General features: G+C 42.8%; 1 protein-coding gene across 7 annotated transcripts in view; it reads left to right on the plus strand.

Moving 5' to 3' along the window:
* Nucleotides 1-24,282, plus strand: part of TNIP1 (TNFAIP3 interacting protein 1) — a 67,311-nt gene that overhangs the window by 35,488 nt on the left and 7,541 nt on the right. For all 7 annotated transcript variants that reach the window (XM_069102587.1, XM_069102581.1, XM_069102580.1 and 4 more), the window contains 8 exons: nt 2,414-2,494; nt 4,733-4,924; nt 6,947-7,041; nt 10,108-10,231; nt 13,730-13,819; nt 14,888-14,953; nt 15,448-15,579; nt 19,299-19,427. In XM_069102587.1, the coding sequence (XP_068958688.1) occupies nt 2,414-2,494; nt 4,733-4,924; nt 6,947-7,041; nt 10,108-10,231; nt 13,730-13,819; nt 14,888-14,953; nt 15,448-15,579; nt 19,299-19,427 (909 nt within the window). The remainder of the gene's footprint in view (nt 1-2,413; nt 2,495-4,732; nt 4,925-6,946; nt 7,042-10,107; nt 10,232-13,729; nt 13,820-14,887; nt 14,954-15,447; nt 15,580-19,298; nt 19,428-24,282) is intronic.

Below are 24,282 nucleotides of genomic sequence, written 5' to 3' on the forward strand. Positions count from 1 at the left end.
TCACTTCCAAATTAGGTGTCTGTGTGCATATGCATTCACATTATCATTTAGTCAGAACAAAGGTCAAAACCAACACCAACTTAGAAACTATCTGTCATTTCAGTGGCTCCGTCCTGATCTGTCATTGAAACAATTAAATACAGGAAAATGATACAAGTCAAAACATCATATCATCAGACATTTTTAGAAAAGTTTAATGTAAAATAGTTACTGCAATGTGAGGGCCAAAAGAGTCCAGAAACTGCTTCATCAGGTGAAATTAATAGAGTACAAAATCATTTGTAAAACAGGTAAAGATGTTATTCTCAGTTTCCACATACAGGAAAAATTTCCAAGGAATAATACATATTCAGAATATAAATATTAGATGGACTCTTTGTTCAGCCCTTGATGGAGGTCCACTTGAAGTTATATAGCTAGTTAGCAACTGAGTGATAATAACATTCAGTAAGCAGTTCTACGTGAAATAGGACATGTAGATGCAGTCTGTCCTTAATCTGTTATGATAAGTGAGGAGGAAGTACCGGATCTCCAGCTCTACCACAAACAATAACAATTTGGTACAGGTTGAGAAACAGAGAGGTTGATCAGAGGAACAGATGAGGTACATAATATATAGAAGTAAATGAGCAAAGTAGTCTAGTGTTTGATAAGTCTAAAGATTTCACTTATTGGGGGAAGAACTTAATATATTAAGGTGGGATAACTAAAAAGTGGAATGACAGAAAGCAGTTACAGACCAGTATCTCATGCTCTACAATAAGATAAGCTCCAGATGGGTCCATGACTTAGACATGAAGAATGACATCATAAACAAATTAGAGGGTCTTCAGAAATTTGGATAGGGAAAAATTCATGACCTAGTAAGAGATGGAGAAGATGACAATACATAAAATTAGCAATTTTTGTCATGTATAGTTAAAAAGTTTTTGCACAAGTGAAACCAATGCAACTAAAATTAGAAGAGAAGTAGGTAAATAGGATGAAAAAAAACTTTGCAGCAAGTTTCTCTGATAAATGTCTCATTTCTAAGTTTTATAGGAAAATGATTCAAATTAATAAGAATAAGAGCCATTCCCCAATTGATATTAAGGAATATATGAACAGGCAGTTTTCAGAGGAAGAAGTCCAGGCTATCAGTAACTATATGATATAATGCTCTAAATCACAAATAATTCGAAAAATGCAAATTAAAAACAACTTTGAGGTTCTGCTTCACACATAACAGATTGGCAGAATTGACCAAAAAAAAGTATAATATACATTAATGTACTGTTGGTGGAGCTTTGAACTGGTCTAGGCATTCTGCCAAAAAAATTTGGAAGAATACCCAAAAAGCTATTAAATTTTACATACTCTTTGACCCAGCAATATCAAAGAAGGAGAAAAGCACTCATATATGCAAAAATATTTATAGTAGCTCTTTTGCAATGGCAAAGGAAGGCAGGGCAATTGCAATTAAGTGACTTGCCCAAGGTCACATGGCTAGTAAGTGTTAGGTATCTGAGACTGGATTTGAACTCAGGTCCTCCTGACTCCAAGGCTGGTGTTTTATTCATCTGTGCCACCCAACTGCCCCCTAGAGTACAATTTGAGACATAATTTTTTGGACATGGGCAATGTCCATTTGTGTTGCTTGGCTATACATGTTTGTAATGTTTTCTTGCTTTCTTAATGAAAGAGTGAAGGGGATAGGGGTAGGGGAAGCTGCTATGGTGGGGGGAAGGGGAAGAGATGGGAGTAGAGAAGGCAGATTTTTTTTAGTTTTTTTTTTTTTTTGTTCTTTTATGGAGGGAGGAAGGTAGGGCAATTGGGGTTAAGTGACTTGCTCAAAGTGTCCGAGGTCAGATTTGACCTAGCCACCCCTAAACATTATTTTTAAAAGTTCCTTATAGGAAAACATGACATTAAGTGAAGTAATGTTGTATAGTAAGTTGTATCCATAGAAAGTGTTATGCTTTAGTGAAGTTCATTAAATATATATTGCAAAAAAAAAATGCTTTGCAAACTATTTGAAGTATACCTGTCTTCTTCGTGAACTTGCCAAGTCAGGCAGTGTGTACTGACTTTAGACTGCCTCCTTAGAGGCCTGATCTGGGGTTCTTACCCTTTTTTGTATCTTGTATCCCTTTGGCATTCTGGTGAAGCTTATGGACCCAATTCTCAGAATAATGTTTTTAAATAATTGAAGAAAATGCTAAATGTCAGTTAGAGGTTGATGAAAATAATGATGTAACTTTTTCCTGTCCAAGTTCCCATAATCCCTGAAATCCTTCCATAAGACTACTTGGGGGTGTCCATGGACTCCAAGTTAAAAGCTCCTTCCTTAGAGACTCTTGTTTCTTCTTATTTGAAACTTTCATTGTTTGTTTGGTCTTATCTGAGCATAGCCTGAACCTGTCTTTTTATCCAGGGTGCCTCATCTGAGTTTGAAGTTGTCTCCCCAGAAGAACGAAAATCGCCTTCAGATGACAGTGGTAACAATTGCATGTTGGTGAGTTGCCTGAAGAGGTAGAATCCCAGAATGATCAGAAGGTCTGTGGGATAGGAAGAGTGGTCAGCTGCTTTCTCCCTTCCCTGCCACTCCCCCCTTTCCATTTCAGTCACCTGCCCCCATATGATAATTATAAACTATTGCCCCCTATCAAGGACCCCAGAGGGAATCGGAGTTCTCTCTTTGGAAAGAGATGGGGATGGTGGCACAGAAGCTTCTCATTCTACATGCCTATGTACAGAATACATTGATTTCCCTATTTTAGCTCTGTGGGTATCTCGTGATTTTGCAAGCCTGGGCATCCTGCCAGCAGGGCTACTAAGGTATGAGGGTGTCTCCAAAAGCCACGTGAGTCAGCCCTTTGGGACACCAAGCCTCCGCACCCAGCTTTAGCAAAAAGGACACAGAAAGTCCTGGATGATGAAAGCCTATGATTAACCCTTTTATGTTTACCACTCTGGCCCTCCCAAGTAGGCAGCAATTTGCCTTCAGGTCAGGAAGCAAGTAGGCAGGCAGGCAGGCATTCATTTAAACGAGGTGTTCTCTAGCTCTGTTGCTTTGTCTCCCCCTTAGTCATTAATACATGTTCATCATGTGTCTGCTGGCTTTAGGCTATTATTTCAGTTAAGGGCCTTCTGGTGGCTTAGAAGTCATTGAGTTTAAAGCAGAGGGAATTGGTCATTGTGTGCTCTGATGAGCAGCTGGCATTTTTGTACCAAGATTACTTAATCATTCAACAGGTCTTCATTAAGCACATGCTTTCTGCCCAGCCATGTACCAGACATCGTGGAGGATCTAAGAAGATTTTTTTTTTATCTCAGGAAGTTTAAATGCTAAAAAAATCAATGGGAGAAAACGTTTTACTTATTGACATGTTAGCACACGGGCATGATATGATTAAGTGCAAAATTCTGTGGTTCACTGTTTTGAGTATTGTTCAGAGGAGAGGCTGGAGTGAACAGGAAAGATTTCTTGGAGGAATGGAGACTTGAAGAAGGCCTTGAAGGATAGATAGAATTTAAAGAGATGGTTGTGAGGGATAAGCATGAGAAAAGGCACAGAGCTGGGAAGGAATATGCCATATGTATGTAGGGTTGTAAAGAGATGGGCCTAATTGGTATATTTGGGCAATTGGGCTTAGGGTGGGGCCAGATTGTGGAATGGCCTGGAAGGTCAGGAAGAGGTATTTTGGATTTCACATAATTGGCAGTAGGGACTTCCATAGGTTCTTGAGCCAGGGGTGAGGTAGAGGATGGTGATAGTATTCCTTCACTCATTAAACATTTATTGAAACCTGCTATGTACAAGTCCCTGTGCTAGTTGTTAGAAAAGAAACAAATATGAGTAAGACATAGTCCTGACCCTCAAGGAGTTCATTTGGGAAGATGAGATAAGGTCAGAAATAACCATGATCCAAAGCAGAGTGTGTTCAAGTGTCTGCCATTGACAGCTGTTAAGAAAGTTCTGTTGGGGTTTGGAAAAGACAAATAATGTTCTCCACTTTAATTCATACTTGCCTTTACCTTTCTTTTGGCATGAGGAGATTGGAAAGTGCTTTAAATTTAGGAGGAAAAGTGACATAAATCTAAGATACGATTATTTCCTATGTGCTCTGTTCATCAGGCTCTTTGCAGGCATCTGTATCCTCATCCTTTTGGACGTTCACCAATCTTCCTGGTAGCCCAGGCAGAGGGGAAACAGTGGGTGGGAACATGCAGGATATGTGTTCAGCCCCTCCTCTGGTGCTGTGTGACCTTGGGCGAGTCATTTAAACTCCTTGTGTCTCAGTTTTCTTGTCTAAAGAATGAGTAGACTGGATTAGATGGCTTCAGAGGTCTCCACATTTCTGATTCTGTAGTCCAGGAAGGGAGAGAACAAAGGTAGCTACCTTGGTTGTGCTAAGACACATATCCTCCTTATAACCTCTTGCTCCATGAGTCAGTGGCACACAGGAAATTAATGCAACCGTGGAATTTCCCCAGTTTTGGACTAGGGCCAAAGTGGGAAACTGAGTCAGGGGAGAAAGGAAAAACTGGCTTCCTGGATTGATGTGTCACTTCTAGGAAGGCTGCCCCATTGTGACTGTTGGAAAGGTGAGGAGGGAATATGGCATAGTCTGGCTAGAGATGAAACTGGACATGCCATATGACCTATGGTTTGGGATTGCAATTTGTTCCTTATGTGTCCATTTCCTGTCCTCCTTCCCAGCGAAGTAAACTGCCTTTTTCCTTTTCCTAGGATCTGGCGCCCTTGCCCAAAGAGGACAATAACCTGATGCTCCATTTGCAGCGGTTGGAGAGCACCCTGAGTGTCTGTGCTGAGGAACCCGACCATGCCCAGGTCTTCACTCACCTGGGACGCATGGCCCTGGAATTTAACCGGCTAGCCTCTAAGGTGCACAAGAATGAGCAGAGAACCTCCATCCTTCAGGTGAGGAGCAGCTTGGCCCACGGGGAGTCTGGCAGTGGAGTTAAACAAAGAGCCTTTACTTAGTGTCACTTGGAGTGTGTAGAGATTATTTCCCCTTTTTTTGAAGTGATATCATTTTAGAGATACATGTGTTCAGACCAGTACAGTGCCAATATCTTTCACACATGCTTTTCATTTCATACAAGTGAATAACTCTTATTTTTGTTGCATGTTATTGACCTAGTTTGTAAGAAGCTTATTTTTCTTTGGGAGGATTAGTCTGAAAACCTGAGTTCAAATATGAACTCAGAAAAAAAAAATCCCAACTCCACTATTTGCTACTGCTACCTTGATTTATCTTTGAAATGAGAGACTTAGAAATGATTATCTGGGGAGATCTCTTCAAACTTTAAAAATCCTACTTCTATCTAGTGAAATTGGGCGGTGGAGAAGAGTCTAAAAGAAGGATTTTGAATTATGTGAAAAAGAATTGCATCAGATGTAGTTCATTCTTCACTTTTCTGTTTGCTTTTTCTGGGAATCTGAATGTGTACTTTCAGATAGAAATCTGAGTTCTTCCGAAACATGAGGAACTGGGGAAGTAGGGCAAGGGAAGAAGGAAGGAAATTGGGAAATGTGAGATCCACGCAAATTTGGTGGTTGAAGTTTACTTAACAGCTTAATGATTTGTTGGCGATGACTTCATTGATCACTCCCTAGCAGCATATCATGCCTGTGATGTTCTCAGTTTGGTAATGAAAATGGCCACCTCCCTCAGCAGAACAGAAAACTCTACTTGTAAAACCCTAGACTCTAGAATTTGAAGTAATTAAAAAATTTTAGGTAATACTTAAAATTTTAAGTTACTGAATAATTTTATAATATTAAATATTTAATCATGGCCAAATAATACTAATTACTCTTTTCTGTTTGGACCTGTGATTTCATTGGTGTGAGAGGTGGCACTTGACCCTGCCAGCACTGCTTCTCTGTGTTACTAGTGAGAGCTCATTATTTGCATTTTAAACGTTTAAGACAATTGAAACTCTAGGGAGCCAAGGGACTTGCCCCTGACAAGTGTCAGAGCCAAGAGAGAGATCCAGATCTCATTCCTCGTGGAAGTACTCTTAGCCCACCACACATTTGCCTCTCAGATCCCCATGCTCTACTGGAGAGGTTGGGGAACCTTAATATGCTGGTGTGAACTTCCTCCTGGTCCTTCTGGAATAGATGGAAATCCTCATGCTGTGAAGACCAAGAGGAGCCTCTGCTCCCTTCCACTCACCATTTATTACTTTGTGGAGAGGGTTCAAGCTTTTAAAGGGTCGACCTGGAGAAAAAAGCCTTGGGTGGGGGCAGGGAAGTGACATCTGGTTGCAAGATTTATGGGATTGTCCTGTAGAAGAGGAATTATACTTGTTCTGCCTGGTTTTCAGGGTAGATCTCACTTAATTAGAAGGAAACACTTAGAGCTATCAAATAGCTACAGGAAGTAACGACTTCTTCTGAAGAACTTTATTTTTGTGTTTTACTTTTTGAACACATTTTAGAGTTGGACTAGATGACCAGTATTGAATTGTCCAATCGGTTGGACCAGTATTTATCAAGTGGCTAAGTGCTGAGGATGCAAAGACAAAATGAAGCAATTCCTGCCCTCAGGAATTTACACTCCATAGAGATAACTTGCATTTTTGAGATACTTTGATTTTTTTTGAAGACCAGAAGGTTCTTAGGCATTTGCTACAGTTGGGGAAGGACGATTTAAGAGTGAGTCAGGGAGGGGCAGCTAGGTGGTGCAGTGAATAGAGCACTGGCCCTGGAGTCAGGAGGACCTAAGTACAAATCTGGCCTGAGACATTTAACACTTACTAGCTGTGTGACCTTGGGCAAGTCACTTAACCCCAATTACCCTGCCCTTCCCCCCTCCAAAAAAAAAGTGAGTCAGGGGCTGATGGAGCTGGAGCCTCCTTTGCCTGTCTGGCTTTCTTCTCTCACTACTCTACTTATCTCCTAACAGTGTTGTTGCCTGTCTCTATCTCATAGACACTGTGTGAGCAGCTCCGGAATGAGAATGAGGCCCTAAAATCCAAATTGGAAAAGGACCTAGAGCAGAGGGACCAGGCCACAGAGAAGCTTCGGTGAGAATTTAGGGGTTGGGGGGAAAGGGCAAGGGGCTTGATTGAGGACTGAGGTAGCCAGATTTCAATTATGGGCTTCATATTCACACCAGATATTAGAGGCTTTTGGTGTCTGAACTCTTCAGGCTCCTCAGATTAAGTTTTGATAACAGAGACATTCTAAAAAATAGAAAAATGCACGTGAAGCTTCTTGGTAATCCAGCCCTGTGGTGGCTGGCTTCCTTGTGGAGGTGAGAAAGCCAAGCCTTATGGCGGTCCTTGGTCACTTCTGCCTGGAGCTGTCTCACCTGGCAGAGAGCATAGAGCATAGTGGCAGCAGGAATACCCTATGTATGCTCAGAGCTTTGCTGCCCCCTGCTGCTCCCTGTGCTGCCTTACCTCCCCAGCTTTCCTTGGGCAGCTTCCATGCGAAGGGGGACCAATCCTGTACTGTTCAAGTTGGAAGTGCCTTTAGAGGTTATCTCAAGGTGTCCAACTCACAGCCTGGGCCACAAGTGACCATCAGAACTCTGGAGTGTTGGCCAGAACCAGTTTAAAATGTAATCGGCAACTGTTTAGCAAAATAAGTAAGAATACAGTGTCACATAGACAAGGTCAGTATGTAGCCACAGGGATCCCTTTCTGTTTGAGTTTGACATCACAGATCTAAGATACCTCCTGTCTCCTGCTCCTAACCTTTGTATAGCGACTGAGTTTTTCCCTTTCTTATTCCATTTATTCCTCCTTCCCCAGAGGAATATGGGAAAACATTTGTTAGTGGATTGGTTACTGGTTGTAGGGGTTACAAGGAGCTAGAGACCATAATGCTGTGAACTTAGCCATGAACTTAACCATGAACTTAAAACAAGAGACTAAGTAATTTGGAAATTTTTACCATGGAAGGATCTTGATTTTTCTGTATTTTTATGATAATGTGACTGTCATTAACAATAAGAATACTTCTTTATTTTAATATTTCAAAAGACTTGTTATTTCATCAGTAGAAATACTCTTGCTGCTGAATCGTCACACAATCTTTGCACTCCTTAGATGATTTTATGTGTTGCTATGGCCAAAAACATCATTCTTTGATGGCCGTCCTTCTAGTTAGTGAGCTGGGTTTTTTTTGCCAGACACAGTTTCTCACTGAACCCATATTTGAGCCTTCCAGCTTTGTAGGACCTGCCGCAAATAATATTTTCCTGTAATACACATCAAGAACTTAAAGACACTTTCATATACCATAGAGGACCTTCAGTGGAAAGAACAAGAACTCCTAGTATTGCAGAAGTAGGAAACAGGGCTAAAAGCAGCACTTCCCCAGGTGTACTGTTGTGACGCCATGGGCCTCTGGTGAACTGAGAAACTGGCCCACAATGCAAGTAATGTTTTAAAATATAGTAGTCCTGTCTTATGCTGGCAGGAAGAGCAGTTATCTAGACACTGTTGTTTGGTGGACTGGCAGTTTGGGTCCTTGGGGAATGATTAGACACAAAAAAATCCCAGCTCATTCAACCAAGGAATATTTTATTGAGTACCTATTGTGTCTCCAAATCCATATAATGCAAAGGCTTATTATGATATGTTTGCTGTCACTCTTTCTCCTTTCCTCCCCTCTCTCTCTCTTTTCCTCCCTTGTTCCCTCTTTCCTTTCCTCCCTTCTTCCTTTCCTTCCTTCCTTCTTTCTTTCCTCTCTTCTTTCCTAGACTAGGTCTCCCTATCTTGACCTATGGTGCCATTGCTGATTGATATGGAACCTTTGACCAGTTCCATTTCTAACTTGGGTCAGTTTGCTCCTGTTTAGGCAGCCTTGCGGTCCTCATGTTAGTGCTGGATTTAGTGTGGGCACCTGAAAGACTCTTGCCCTAGAGGAGTTCAGATCTCCTGAGCTCAAGCAATCCACCAGCTGCCACCTTTCCAGTATCAGATTACAGGCATGTGCTGCCATGCTCATCATAATCCACCTACTCTCATATTTTCTGCTTCTAATTAGAATCTATGCTAAGAAGCAAGAATAGTGAGTTAGATACAATATGGCTTTATTAGTGGTGGCTTACCCTGGCCACAGCGCTACCAGCATGCTGTTTTTTTGCAGAAGAAAGGGCATGATTAGAGCCTTTTGCAATATATAGTGAAATGGATTGTAAACTGGAAAAGTTTGAAATTTATAAATCTAGTGGAATGATATAGGTATTGTGAGATACTGGTTTGAATTTGGGCTCTGCAACCTTGAAAAATGATTTAGCATTATAGAATTTAGAATTGGAAGGAACCTTAACCATCAGTTAGTCCAAACACCACTTACTTTACAGATGAGCAAACTAAAGAGATTTCATACTTATATAAAAGTGCTTTGTAAACCTTAAAGTTCTCTTTAAATCCTAGTTTTTGTTGTTATTGTCATTATTCTTACATGCTGCCGTCACCCAAGGTTTTAGGGGCTTTCTCTCTGGAATTACAGTTTTAGAACAGAGCCCTTTCCGTTATCACACATGTAGTGTATCAGACATGGACACTATTTCTACATGTGAATTATATTCTAAGTTGAGGAAATTTGAAGTCTGGGATACTGTATACTTCTTCATAGAGAGATATAGGTAATAGGAACTTTGGATTTTGAGGCAGTAGACCTGGAATTCAATCCTTGAATTGAATCTGCCACTCACTGAGCTGTTTGATTTTGGGCAAACCTCTTTAAACCTTCTTTTTCCTCCTTCTTCCATATAATGGAGATATTGTTATACCTGTACAACTACCTCATGGGGATGTTGTGAGGATCAAATTAAAGTATGTGTAACATTATATACATATTGGCTATTATTGTGATGAGGAGGAGGAAGAAGAGGAGATTTTCCAGAGCCCCTTAGGTAGTAAGTAGCACTGTCTTTTCTGGGGACAAAAGCTTTATGGAGAAGTGTACAGTTCGCTTGACTTGGCAAGCAGGAGCAGTAGAGGTGCTGGGTTAAGTTTCCCACATAGGTTACAAATTTTAAATGCAGAGATTAGTAACACTACGTATAGCCTTCCACAATGAGTCATGGCAAGGTTCCCTCACAAAATTTATTTCTTTATTTGCCTGTGGTCCAGTGAAGAGAACCTGGAGCTAAAGAAGTTGGTTATGAGCAGTAGTGGCAAAGAGGGAGCCACTGAGCTGCCAGGTGGACTAAGAACGGAGGTCTCAGGCCGGAAATCGTTGGCTAGGCAGCAGCAGGTATGGAAGGCCAGAGGGATCTGGCCAGATGAACGGGATTCCACTGTATTTCTCATTTATTCCTTAATCTCTTGGGTGCCCTTATATGCAGCCATCAATTGAAGGCTTGGGTAGGGGGTGGGGAGGTGCCAAGGAGTATGCAACTGTGACTTTAAGACACAGCTTTTCCCCCTTATATCCTGGCTAGTCCAAAATATGCTGGTAGTTTGGGAGAATACTAACTCTGAGGGAACTTGGTGTCTGACTCCTGGAGACATTTGCTTCTCTGTGGAGAGGCTTCATGGTAAAGCGGAAAGAACATTGACTTTGGAGTCCTGAAGACCTGGGTTTGAATCCTTTCTGTGCCACTTGCTAACTGTGATCTGGGGCAAGTGTTCCTGATCTTCTCTGTGCTTCAGTCTTTTTATCTTAACAGTGAGGTTAATGAGGGGCGGCCAGGTGGCTCAGCGAGTAAGAGCACCGGCTCCAGTCGGGATGACCTGGGGATCAAATCCGGGCTCAGATACTCAGCACCACACCCACAAATAACTGGCCGTGTCACCTTGAGCAAGTTACTTAATCCCGATTGCTTAAAAAAAAAAAACCAAAACAAAACAGTGAGGTTAATGCTTATGCTACTGACCTCACAGAATTTTGAGAAAAGTGCTGTGTAAAGTGCAAAGCACTATATGAATTTGAGTTATTACTGTCTTTAGAGCTAAAAGGGGGAGGTTATTAACACTTCAGCAATTTAAAAAGTCATGTAGTTTTTAGCTACCCCACATAGTCTCCCCCCTTGATTCAGAAGTCCCTCTACAGTATTTCTGGTTTCTTCCACTTAACAGTCCCAGTGATGAGCTCACTCTCTTGCTAGGCAGCATATTCCTTGTTGGATAGAAAGCCCTTCCTTCTTTGTTGAGCTGAAATCTCCTTATAATTTCCCCCATTCGTCCAGGGTCTGACTTCTAGAGCCACATAGCATAAGTTATCTTATTTTTGGAAAACATTGAAAGATAGCAGTCATATTTCCAGTGACTTTCCTTCTTCAGGAAAAATAGATACAGTTCCTTCAGTAGATCCTTAAATGACATGGTTTTCAGTCCCCATACCATCCTGGTCGCATTCCTGTTATGTTGTGTAGGACTAGAAACATTATTACTCCTGACAGAAATGGACCAGGGCAGACACAGTGGCTCTAACACCTCCCTCATTCCTGACGCCAGGCCTTCATCACTGCAGTCAGCTCTCTTAGCAGCTAAGTCCCATTGTTTTTGCATACTGAGCTGATGGGGTTACATTAATTAAATCGGTTCTCTTGTTAGTACTCTGGTTATATCCTCATCAGCCTTATTCCGGCACTGCTTGTCTTAGTCTCTGAAGGTAGGAATTTGCAGTCAAATGTGTGGGATTCAGTCCCTAGTTTTTCAGATGAGAAAACTGGAGGTTTTAAGAGGGCAGAGTTCTAGGTCATAAAGCAAGTTTGTAGTAGAGCTTGGATTAGAACCTGAGTCTCTTGATTCTTATTCCTGCCACCATTTTCCATTCTTCCATTTCATTCTTAGTCTCATTTGCTACAAATTTGCTTTATGACCTAGGAACTTGCCCTCTCAAGCCCTCATTTAAAAATAGGTTTTTTTCTGGGTGCCTTTTCTAACATCACATTCATTTCAGAATATATTTCCTACCCCACCCTATCCCCACCCTACTTCTATCAAGGTCTCCCTTGGAGCAGCTTTTTTAAGTTCAGTAAAATACCAGAGGCTGCATCAGCTGTTTCCGTCATCATATATAACATTTCACACCCAAGGGTATATTTGTCTTTTTTTTTTTTTCAGTGTAGAAATGGTTTTACTCTTCCATTTTACAAGAGGTATTTAGGTGGATTTTTTCCCCCAGAGGGCACAAAGATGTCTTTCCATCATGTTTTTTTTCTTTTTTTTTTAGTTTATTTATTTTTAGTTTTCAACATTTACTTCCTTAAGTTTAAAACTTTTCTGCCTTTCTTCCCCCTCCCTCTGCAAGATGGCCTGCAATCCAATAGGCTCTACATATACATTCCTATTAAACATATTTTCACATTAGTAATATTGTATAGAAGAATTATAACAAATAAGAGAAACCGTGAGAAAGAATAAACAAAGCAAATTAAAAAAAGAAAATAGTCTACTTCGCTCTGCATTCAGACTCCATAGTTCTTCCTCTGGATGTGGATGGCATTTTCCATCATGAGTCCTTTGAGATTGTTTTAGGTCATTGCATTGCTGAGAAGAGCTAAGTCTATCAAAATGAGTCATCAAAGACTAGCTTTTACTGTGTACAATGTTCTCCTGGTTCTGCTCACTTCACTCAGCATCAGTTCATAGAAATCTTTCCAGGTTTTTCTGAAGTCTGGTTGTTCATCATTTCTTATAGCACAATAGTATTCCATTACATTCATATACTACAACTTGTTCATCCATTCCCCAATTGATGGCCATCCCCTCAGTTTCTAGTTCTTGGCCACCACAAAGAGAGCTGCTATAAATATTCCAAAGGCATATTTTTCAAAACCATTTCTTTACCTTGCATAGCCTCACTTTAGTCCCTTTCATGACCTCACCTAGCTCCCCTGCCCTGTCACTTGTCATCATTGACTGAGAAGTCAGAGTGACCCAATAAGAAGAACCTGGGCTCAGAGCTAGAAGATGGAGAGCTCTAGGCTCTGAGCACAGGGATGGGCCCTTCTGTCTTGGTGGCCACAGTTTCTAGTCTGGTGCCTTACACAGAAATACCTAAGAAATGGTAGTTAAATTGACTTCAGTTAATATCTGGTTACTATCCAGTTCTCTCCCCATCCTATCCTGTCCCTTCCAGGTGGACTATATGTTTAAGAATGAATGAATGTGAAAGGAATGCATTGTTCTTAGCCTTTCCTAAAGGAAGGGGAATTTCTGATATGGCTCTAGGCTAGCCGAGTCCTGCACCACCCCCTCCTGCCTCAGGGCAATAGGACATCATTCTCAGTTAGGAAGGAGGACCAATGCCTCATGCACACCCTGGGAACACCTACTAGGAAGAAGGAGATGAATGATCTTATGCTGCAGGCCTAGGACACAAGTGAAATCTACCAGTGACTGCCAGTCAAGCCCCAGAGTCTTAGAATTCCATCACTACAAGGGACCTACAAACCAAACCATCTGATTTAGACCATTTATTTGACAGAAGAGGAAATTGAGGTGCAGAGAGGGAAACTGACATGTCTGATGACATATAGCCCATTTGTGGCAGATCCAGGACTCCTGTGACTCCTCCTATGGTGTTCTTTTGCGTTATATAGTTTGTTTTCTTTTCCATGGGCCTTTTGTTTTCTGTAAGAGAAGAAGCTGCTGTATACATTGGAGAGGTGGGGACTGGTAGATGCAAGGAGATGCAATGGTGGTGTGGGGATGTCTAGAAGAGGGATGGCAAGGATGGAAGCAGGAGGGAATTAGAGAATATTCTCTCATCCCTAATAAAGCGCTGTTTTCTGTTCTCCTTCAGGCTGGTATGAGCCCAGGTAATATCCCTGAGGCAGGGACTGTGGGAGCTATTGAGAAGAAAGTGAAGATCCTTGAGCAGCAGCGGAGCGAGGTAACAAGCCCAGAGTAGGGGCAGAAGAAGAAGTTCAATTTCCCCTGAAAACTCTCAGCTAGAATCTTGACTCTATTTGGTAAAGGAAATTAGGAGGGATACTGTGGAGATTGCCCACCACATTCTCTTTGATGTCTCCAGACCTGGAATCCTATCAGGACTTGGGCTCTGGAATGAATAGGTTTTTATTCACTCTTCTCCATGGGCAGTTCCCTGAACCAGAAGAAATTGCTTGGGAAGGGAGATTCCAGGTAGAAGCATCCTGGGAAGACTTCTTATATCAAACATGTGGATACCCAAGGCTATGTCATCATATTTTAAGGCAAATTTCAGCATTTATTATGAGTGACCAAAGACTAAGGCATTGCCACAGGATGATAACTTGGTACAGATGATGAGTCATGGAAAGAACACTCACAGAGAAGGATTACAGACTACTTTGCTCTTCAGTATGAATCTCGTAGTGCTTAAATTTCAGTGCTCCTTTTTACACAGATCAGTCCTATTCAGCCCTGAAAGCAAAACTAGTTCCCTTATTCACCATCCATTTTATTACTGCTGACTGTGATGTGCAGCATTGGACAAGGGAGCTCTGTTCCTGCAGGCTGCTTTGCCTCTTCCCTGTGTAGGCCAGGTTCATTCCTCCCTCCGGGCTGTGGCTGGCCCTGTGTCTTTCCTGGAATGCTTTCCCCTCCTTTCCACCTATTCCAAGCTTGTCCATCCTTAAGTCCCAGTTCAGGCCCTACCTGCTCTTCCCTGACTGCTCCAGCCACACCTTTCACTGCCTTTCCTGACCACCGTTTCATGTTAGACTAGCCTTGTCTTCTCAACAATGCTACAGCCACCTGAAGGGCAGGGACTTTGTTTTCTCCTTTTCTTGTAGCCCTTTGTGTCTAGCATAAGGCTAGCTACATAGATTAGATGATGGATACAGATGGGTTGAGTTACACTCTGTTGAGCCATGACCTACATCTTCCCCCACTGCCAAGATTGTGTGAAGGTTGTTTGTTTCAGGATTTGCAGGGAGCTGGCTTCCAGGTCCTTGTTAACTCTAGCTTCTTCCTGTAGCTTCTGGAGGTGAACAAGCAGTGGGACCAGCATTTTCGTTCTATGAAGCAGCAATATGAACAGAAGGTAATATGGGCTTCTTTCCGACCATGACGGATTGTGTTTGGATCAGTATCATATGTTACAGTGGAAATACTGCTGGATTCAGATTCAGGAGACCTGTATTCAAATCTTGACTCATACCTCTTAGTTATGTGTCTATGGTCACTCATTTCAACTTCCTAAGTGTCAATTTCCTCATTTGTAAAATAAGGAAAATAATCCCTGCATTACTTCCTTCATAAAGTTTTGTTTAGAAAGCTTTATATAAGCATCATAGGACTATAGACACCTGAGTTAGTTAATTAATTGATTTGAGAAGAGGGAAAAATCTGTTTTTCACTGCAGGTTGCCTAACAGTTTTAGTCTCCATCTTCTTTCTCAAAGGCTCAGGAATTCATACATGAGAGCTTTGGGACGTTGGGTTTGTTGGGAGCAAGGATGATTGAGCAGAGGTGGGACAGACCCTGACCTAAACCTGTGACCCTTTGCTCATTATCTTTTATTCTTCCTTTACACAGATCACAGAACTGCGGCAGAAACTGGCTGATTCTCAGAAGCTGGTGAGCGAACTGGAGGCCGACCGAGAGCAAAAGCAGCGAGATTTTGACAGAAAGCTTCTCCTGGCCAAGTCCAAGATTGAAATGGAGGAGGCAAGCGTGGTCCCCTCAGCCCTGGCATTTCTCCCTTCAGTCAGTCCTTTCCCATGTATACTGGTAGATTATATCAAGGTAGTGTTGGAGAACATCCCAGAGTAGGAATAAGGAGAGCCTAGGAAACCTCCATACCTAATCTTCCCCTTGAATGGGACTTCCATGACATAGAAGGCTAGATGGGACATTAAGGGATCAGCTGGTTCAGCCCCTTGTCATCCAAGGCAAATAGTAGTTAATTCTGTAACCTCTTCTATCATAGAGGCATGGAATTTGAGAGCTGGAAGGGACTAGGGCTTGACTCATTCTTGTTTTTATCCAAACATGTTTCCTGGTTCTTTTCTATACCTAGGACTCTAGCCTTAGTTTTTTTCTAGTAGGAATGAGACTCTGAGCTATTTCCATTTTGTCACAAATGGAGGAGGTGAGGTAATACGGTGAAACTTGAACTAAGCCATACTGTGATTCTGGAGCTACTCTTGAATTTCAGCAGTTGGTAGCCATTTTGTTGACAAATGATTGCTGTCTTAATTACAAATGGACATGGGCCTAGATTTAATAATCAGAAATTTCTGATCATCGGTTTAATTAAACTTAAGGATATAGTCAACCCCTGAATCTTTGTACCATGAAGTGTAGAGGTTACAGCAGTAAGGATAATGCAAACATTGTTTCTTTGTGGCTTTGGAACACACTGTATGATGATGATGATTTATTTTTTATTTTTTGCTTTTTGGAGAGGGGAATTCAGGGCAATTGGGATTAAGTGACTTGCCCAAGGTCACATGACTAGTAAATGTTAAGTGTCTGGGGCCGGATTTGAACTCAGGTCCTCCTGACTCCAGGGCCAGTGCTCTATTCACTGCGCCACCTCGCCTTCCCTGATGATTATTTTTTATAGCTGATTTACCTTCTTAATCCTGTTTGGCTCAAGGTAAATGTTCACATATCTCCAGTCCCTCAGCTACACTGAGGGCAGAGCAAAGTAATTCTGAATTATTCTGGAGGCTGTGGCAAACTTGCCTTGTGGTGAAGCAGTTATTATCAATAATCTGCAAAGTGGACCATGGCGAGCTGAAGGTGCCAGTTGAGTATGGTTAAACTTAAAAGCCACGGAAGTAAAATAACAGATTCCCTACACCTGTGTTGGTTGAACCTGTTTTCCAGTCATAGGGTTCCAGGGATTCCTGGGATTAGAGGAAATGCAATCTCTTCCTTCTCCCCTAGCCTTTTCCTTTTCACACCTTGAATGTATTCCTTCCTTCTTTCAGAATACTTTTATTAAGTGCCTGTGGGCATTAGGGCTTTGTGCTGTGGAGTGAGGAAGATAAAAAGATGGATAAGATGGGTGTAATGGGAATTGCTGTTTGTCCTTCTTTCTCAAAGGACCGTGACATCAAGGAGGTGATGCCACGACATGCAGGTGATTGAATTTACGTGAGGGAGGGCTGTGCAGTCACCAGCCTGACTGACGAAATTGGAGAAAGCTTCATGAAGGAGGCGTCCTTAGAACTAGACCTAGAACCAGAAGACAGTGGTGGGGCGAGGACATTCCAGCCATAGAGGGTGACTTGAGCAAAGATAGGGAGGTGAGAAGCATGACAAGTATTTAGGAAGAAGTAATTCTGTTAACTGAGATCGTGAGATGGGGAGAGGTGTGTGCGACACATTCTCGTGTGTCTCCTTGGGAGGGAGGAAGAGCCAGGGGGTTAGTTTCCTAACTGACCTTACACAAATAGACCTTTTACCCCCTTTCCCAATTTTCAGAAATTTGTTTAGATGGCTGTTCCTGACAAGATAGTCTGTCAGCTTTTTGGGGGATATTTTTAACCTATTTGACCTTTACCATTAAGAACAAACTTTACATCTGTGTCTCCTCCCTGCCCCCCCCAGTCTGAAAGCTCTCAGATCGTAACCTTTAACCCCTCTGTTCTTAGTCTTCTTTGCCTAGCTTCATGTGTGAGTTTGACCAGGAGACTCTTTCTCTACACTGCCCACATTGACACTCCGGAATGGATTAAAAAGACCTTGCCCTTTTCCTTCCCTTCTTTTAGGGCTCTGTCTTTGACACTATTCTCTGACTCATCCTCTTCAAGCATGAGCCATGTGGAGCTGAGGCAAAACTCTGTGGGTCTGGTGGAAAGGACCACAAATCTACCTTTAACAAATGGACCCAAATTCTGAGAAAAAAGGACCTTCGCATTGTACTTGAATTGTAGTCATGCCTGCCACTCTCTGACTTGGGCACGTGACCTCACATCTCAGCCTGAGTCTCTGTCTGTCCACTAGGGATAATATAATACCACTTGTCCTGTGTACTTTATGAGGATGAGATGAGATTATGGATGTGGAAATTCTTTTAAGTGTGTAAATTAGCACCATTATTGTGTGGGACTCTGGATTTCATTAGATACCTGTATGGGAGATGGTCATGAACATAATAATTGCCTCACCTCCTCACTCTTCTTCTGGAATCTAAATCGTCTCCATCCAGATGGATTTAGGATCTGCCTCATCAGTGGAATAAGGCGCATAAGGGGACTGTTTTTTTGAAGTGATTAGCCTATATGAGGGAGTGATGAGTGACCCAATCCTATACTATATGAATGTAATTTTGTGCTCACTATGAAGGAAGGTTTTACCCTTTCCCACAGGGCTTCGTACAGGCAAGAAAGAAGACTTGGCAATTAAAAGGAAGTGGCTGTGAGACAGATTAAGGTTCTTCCTCACTCTGAGCTCGTTTTTCTTGATAAAAATGGAGGAGTTGAGCTAGGACTGAGGGATGGGGAACCTGGGTCTCAAGGCCACCTGTGGCCCTTGCGGCCCCCAAGTGAGGCCCTTTGACAGAATAAAGCCCCTTAATAAAAGGATTTGTTGGGGGCGGCCAGGTGGCTCAGCGAGTAAAAGCACCAGCTCCAGTGTTGAGAAGACCTGGAGATCTAATCCCGGGCTCAGACACTTAGCACCCACCCAGAAACACCTGGCCATGTAACCCTGAGCAAGTTACTTAACCCTGATTGCTTAGGGGCGGCCAGGTGGCTCAGCGAGTAAGAGTACCGGCTCCAGTGTCGGGATGACCTGGATCAAATCCGGGCTCAGATACTCAGCACCACACCCAGAAATAACTGGCCGTGTAACCTTGAGCAAGTTACTTAACCCCGATTGCTTTAAAAAAATAAAAAATAAAAGGATTTGTTCTGTAAAGCTTGGACTCAGTCAAAAGGCTGTACCCAAGGACTTAGAAGGCCTTAGGTTCCCCTCTCCTGATAGGTGATTGTTAGGGTTCTTTTCAGCTGTGACATTCTGTTTCCTATGACCCAAGGCCCTTTTCAACTCAGTATTTGTGTTCTAAGGTCCCTTCAGGTTTCAAAATTGTATGCTGTGTTTTGAGGTCCTTTAAATTTAGCATTCCAAGATCTTACAGGAAGGAGGACAATCTACTTGTTCCTTTTATAAAGCTGGGTTCTGAACCTAGGGGAGGAGGGGTGTCTCTGAATTTTTTTTTAAAAAGCGATTTCAATACAGTTGATTTCCTTTGTAATCCTTTATATTTTGTTTTATGCATTTAAAAACATTCTGAGATGGAGTCCATAGATTTCAGCAGACTGACAAAATGGTTTTTGACACCAAAAAAGGTGAAGAACCTCTGCTTAGGTGGTGTGGGATGAGGTGGAAGGCAAGGGATGGTCTGCTTAGCTCCAGCCTGTTTTCCACCCCAGGCTGATAAAGAGAGATTAACAGCAGAAGGCAAGGACCTGAGACAGAGGGCCAAGTACCTCCAGGATCAGCTGGCTCCCCTTAGTCGACAGCGGGAGTACCAGGAGAAGGAGATCCAGCGTCTGAACAAGGTGAGCGTCTTGGTAGGGATCCTGTTCCCAGGATCCCTTGTCCCTAGCTTGGTGCCCCAGGACTGCTGGCCACCTCCCTTCCTTTCCTGCTCTGTGTTTGCCTTTTTTGTTGATGACCAAGTCTCTGTTTTTTCCCCCTTCTCTTCTTTCTGACCCCTACTGGTCTTTGCACAGTTCACAGTTGGGAAGGGTGGGTCAGAGCCAGAAATACAAATATTTGGCTGAAGATCAGAAAACAACCTAAGGGCCGCCATTATCCTAGCAGTCACTGCTGCCCTGCTCCACCCCCCACTCCAGTCTATCCTGATTACTTTCTGTGTGTGGTGCTGAAGTGCCAGGCTGGGGGATTTCTGTTGTGTTTTAGAGGCAATAGGGAGTTGTTGAATGTTTAGAGGAAGGAAGTGACAAGATCACACTTGATTATTTTGGCAACAGTGTAGAAGATAGATTGGAGAAGTGATGATGGCCTGAACTAGAGCCATGTAAATGGAGAGAATGGGACCAGATTGAGGGATTTGTGGAGGTAGAACTGACAGGATTTGGTGAGAGGGTAGAAAGAAGCAAAAGATGACTGAGTTTTCAAACCTGGGTTACTGGAAGCATGGTGGTGCCATCAAAAGAAACAAGGAAGTTGGATAAAAGGGCAGGTTTAGGAGAGAAGAGGATTCTTTTAATTTGAGATGTATGGAGTTTCAGTTGCTGATGGGATAGCAAAATAGGGATGTTCACCAGGCAGTTAAAGATACAGAACTGGAGCTGAAAGGAGCTTAAGAAAAATGCTTAGGGGTAGAGGCAAGATAGTGAAGTCACAGGAAGAATAGCTTCTTCCACAAAGATCTAGAAAATGTACCAGACCAAGTCTTGATCAGGAAATTCAAGGAGAAATGGCGAATCATTTTCCTAGCTCAGGTTTTCATAAAGAGGCAGACAGAAACATCTATGGCCCCTGAGGAAGTGGTGGCCAGGAACAAAGTTATGTGGGACATTCCAATGCTACCGTGTTTCCCCAATAATAAGACACTGTCGTCTTAGTTTTTTTGGACAGAAAAACACCAGAGGGCTTATTTTCAGGGGAGGGCTTATTTTAATGAACATTGACAGCAATTTTAATAAACAGGTAAATGTGAACAAAAAAATGTACCTTTATTCAATAAGCAAATCACTGGGGAAGAACAGGATGACGCGCTCACTGCTGCAGCTCTGATTGGATGCAGCTCGGAGCGCGGCGTGTGTTTCACCGGGGGTGGGGGGGGAACGATGCATACAGAGGGTACCGTAATGTAGCGTGTAGCGCAGGGGATCACCTTCACTACAGTAGCAATCTCAATAGGGCTTATTTTCGGGGGAGGGCTTACTTTAGAGGAATCTTACACAGTAAGGGGAGGGCTTATTTTCGGGATAGGTCTTATTATCGGGGAAACATGGTAGGTGAGGTGGTACTCAGGGGGAATGGTCCCAGGCCCAGCACAGAGAGTCCCACACTTGTGTAGGTACAGAAACAGGTGCCAGTTGGCATCTCCATCACCCAATTTCCCAGATCCAGGGTGGACTGAGGAGGGAACTTGTGCCTAGGGGTAGCATTTCAGGATAAGGAACTGTATGTATACTGAGGTAGGAACATGTTCAGAAGCAAACAGGAGCTGTGTGGTGATTCTGACTCTAGGAAGCAGAGCAGGGTCTCAGTTCCAGCCTCTTGCCCAGACTGAAGCCTGCATTAAAATAACCAAAGCAGGAATTCCAGACCAAAGGGAAGCCTAGAGTTCTGTCACTCTGACCCTGCATGCCTTTCCAGATTGCTGATCATGACTGAGTTCAGCAACAGTCTCTTGGGACTTTCAAACAGGGACAAGATGACAGTGTCACACAGAGCCAGACCCAGGTCAGACTGGGGGGAAGTGTCCTTGATCAGATCACTTTGGGAGCACTGAAAACTTGCCAGCCAGATCCAGGAATAACCCAGAAAACAGTTTCCCAGTCAAGTGGCAGAAGGATCTCAAAGGACAAACACTCAGCTGAGACATTTCCTCCCGAAGTACAGAGAGCCTAATCCTAGTATAAAATCTGAAGCCAGGACACAAACCCAGAGAAGGAGATGACTCCAAAACATGTACAAGCAAAGCTTCAAGTACAGATTCAGGTTCAGCATAAGTCCAGAATCATTGGGAGAGATGAATCAAGAGTTTTTAAAGGGAATCCTAGAAGATTTAAAAAACCAAATGAGAGTGCTGGAGAAAACAATGGGAAAAGCTGTGAAGGCTAAGGAAGAAAGAGTTGGAAAGAGAGCTAATAGCTTGGAACAATAGCTACAAAACCTGGTCTGAGCAGCAAGTTTCCTGAAAGTCAGGACGCACCAAATGGAAGCGAACGATTCCATGAGCCTGTTGGTCAGTAAATAAACATTTATCAAGCACCTACTATGTGCCAGGCACTGTGCTCAGTGGAGACACAAAGGTAAAAAGACAGTCACAGCTCTCAAGGAGCTCACAGTCTTAACGGGTGAGACAGAATATAAGCAGAGGGAAGACACTAGAATTGAGGGGGATCTGGAAAGGCTTCCTGTACAAGGCAGGATTTTAACTTGGAATTGAAGGAAGACCAGGAAGCCAGGAGGCAGAGATCATGGAGGGTGGAGAGGGTGATAGCCTGTGAAAACTCCCAGAGCTGGATGGGGGAGCATCTTGTGTGAGGAGCAACAAGGAGGCGTCTGTCACTGGATTGTGGAGTATGTCATGGGGGTGAGGAGTCTAGAAAGGTGGAGAAGGGGGCAGAAGTCATACAGGGCTTTGAATGTCAAATAAGATTTTATATGTGACCTTGAAAATGGCAGAGTCATTGAAGTCTGGTTAGTAATGGGCTGACATAGTCAGACCACTACTTTAGAAAGATCACTTTGACAACTGAGTAGAGCATGGACTAGAGTGGGGAGAGATTTGTGGCCCACAGACTGGCCAGAAGACATTGCAGATAAAGGCGTGCACCAGGCTGTGGCAGTGTCAGAGGAGAGAAGAGGGCATATTCAGATATTAAGAAGGTCATTAGGCCTTGGCAACAGATTGGATGTGGGGGGTGAGAGAGTGAGGAAATGAGGATAACACTTAGGTTGTGAGCCTGGGAGGGTGATGGTGCCCTTTGCAGTCATAGGGAAGTTAGGAAGAGGGCAGAGCTTTGAGGAATCAAGATAATGAGTTCAGTTTTTTTTGTTTGAGTTTAAGCAACATCCAGTTTGAGATGTCTAATAGACAGTTGGAGATGCAAGTCCGGAAGTGGGAAGAGAGGTTAGGACTGGATAAGAAGATGATAATTAAATCTGTGGGAGCTGACAAGATCACCAGGTGAAGTAGTATAGAAGAAGAAGAAGAAAAGAGGGCCCCAGACAGAGCCTTGTAGGTCACTTTTCTTGAAGGATGCTTTCTAGGTTCTTTCTTTGATCATGGCTTTCAGGTAGTCCAATAATTTTTAAATTATCTCTCCTGGATCTATATTCCAGGTCAGTGGGTTTTCTAATGAGATATTTCACATTGCCTTCTATTTTTTTCATTTGTTTGGATCTGTTTAATAGTATCTTGATTTCTCATAAAGTCACTAGCTTCCATTTGCTCCAGTCTAATTCTGAAGGAATGATTCTCTTCAGTGAGCTTTTGAGATTCTTTTTCCATCTGGCAAATTTGGCTTTTTAAGGCATTTTTATCCTCATTGCTTCTTTTGCCGTCTGAGTTAGTCTATTTTTTTAAGGTGTTATTTTCTTCAGTCAGGTTGTTGACTCTCATTTCATAATTTTCTCACATCGTTCTCATTTCTCTTCCTAAATTTTCCTCCACTTCTTTTATCTGATTTTCAAAATCCTTTTTAAGCTCCTCTATGGCCTGTAACCAGCATAAATATTTTTTTGAAGCTTTTGGTGCAGGAGTCTTGACTTCACTGTCTTCCTCCTGTTCCATGCTTTGATTCTTTTTGTCCCCAAAATAGGAGTCTAATGTTGGATTGCTCTGTTTGTTTTGCTTCCTTTGCTTGCTCATGTTGCCACTCAATTACTTGACTTTTGAGCTTTTTGCCACAGTAGAACTCTACTTCCAGAGAGGGTAGCTTTGTCCCAATCACTGGGGTTTTTGCAGCTGCTGGAGCTATTAGTTAGGTGCCCTCTCTGAAGCCTCCACATGCTCTAGAAGACTGGTCATACACCCCAGGACCTCTATCAGGACCTAGACCACAATCCATGACCAAGCAGGTTAAAGCAAGAGCAATTACCCCACAGACTGGTTGCTTGGTCCCCCTATTATCCAGGAGCTGAAGCAGCCACCAGCCACCTTGCTTCAGCTGATTCTCCCTCTGGGAGGCGAAGGCCAGACCGCACTCCCAAACTCCCAGATCCCAAAGTCCACACTGCACTGACCTCTCACTTTGTCCTTAGCATCTATGGGTTGATAATTCTGGAAATGGCCACAGTTGCTGGTGATATGAAGTCCCTCCAGCCAGCGGCTGGTTGTAGCCACCCTGAGGCTAAAAGCTTGGGCTCACACGGGGGTGGGCTTGGCTCCCAGAGTGTTGTGCTGGCCCCTTCCTGCCAGCCTGCTGGGCTGTCTTCAGGAGGAAGTTAGCTTCTCTCTGTCATTTTGTGGGTTCTGTAGCTCCAAAGTTTGTTTAAAGTCATTTTTTACATGAATTGGAGGAGGTGGAAGCTGGAGCTGTGCAGAAGTCCTGTTTCTACTCTGCCATCTTGACTCTGCTCCCTCCATCATAGTTTAAGAAACATAAAAGAAAATTCCCCAGATGTCTTAGGACCAAAAGGCAAAGTAGAAATAGAAAGAATCCATCTGTCACCTACTGAAAAAAAAAAACCCAAAATGAAAACACCCAG

Source organism: Petaurus breviceps, unplaced genomic scaffold (assembly GCF_028583685.1).
Source record: "Petaurus breviceps papuanus isolate PSGF00001 unplaced genomic scaffold, PetGlider_PUasm1.0 551, whole genome shotgun sequence".
Lineage (NCBI taxonomy): Eukaryota > Metazoa > Chordata > Mammalia > Diprotodontia > Petauridae > Petaurus > Petaurus breviceps.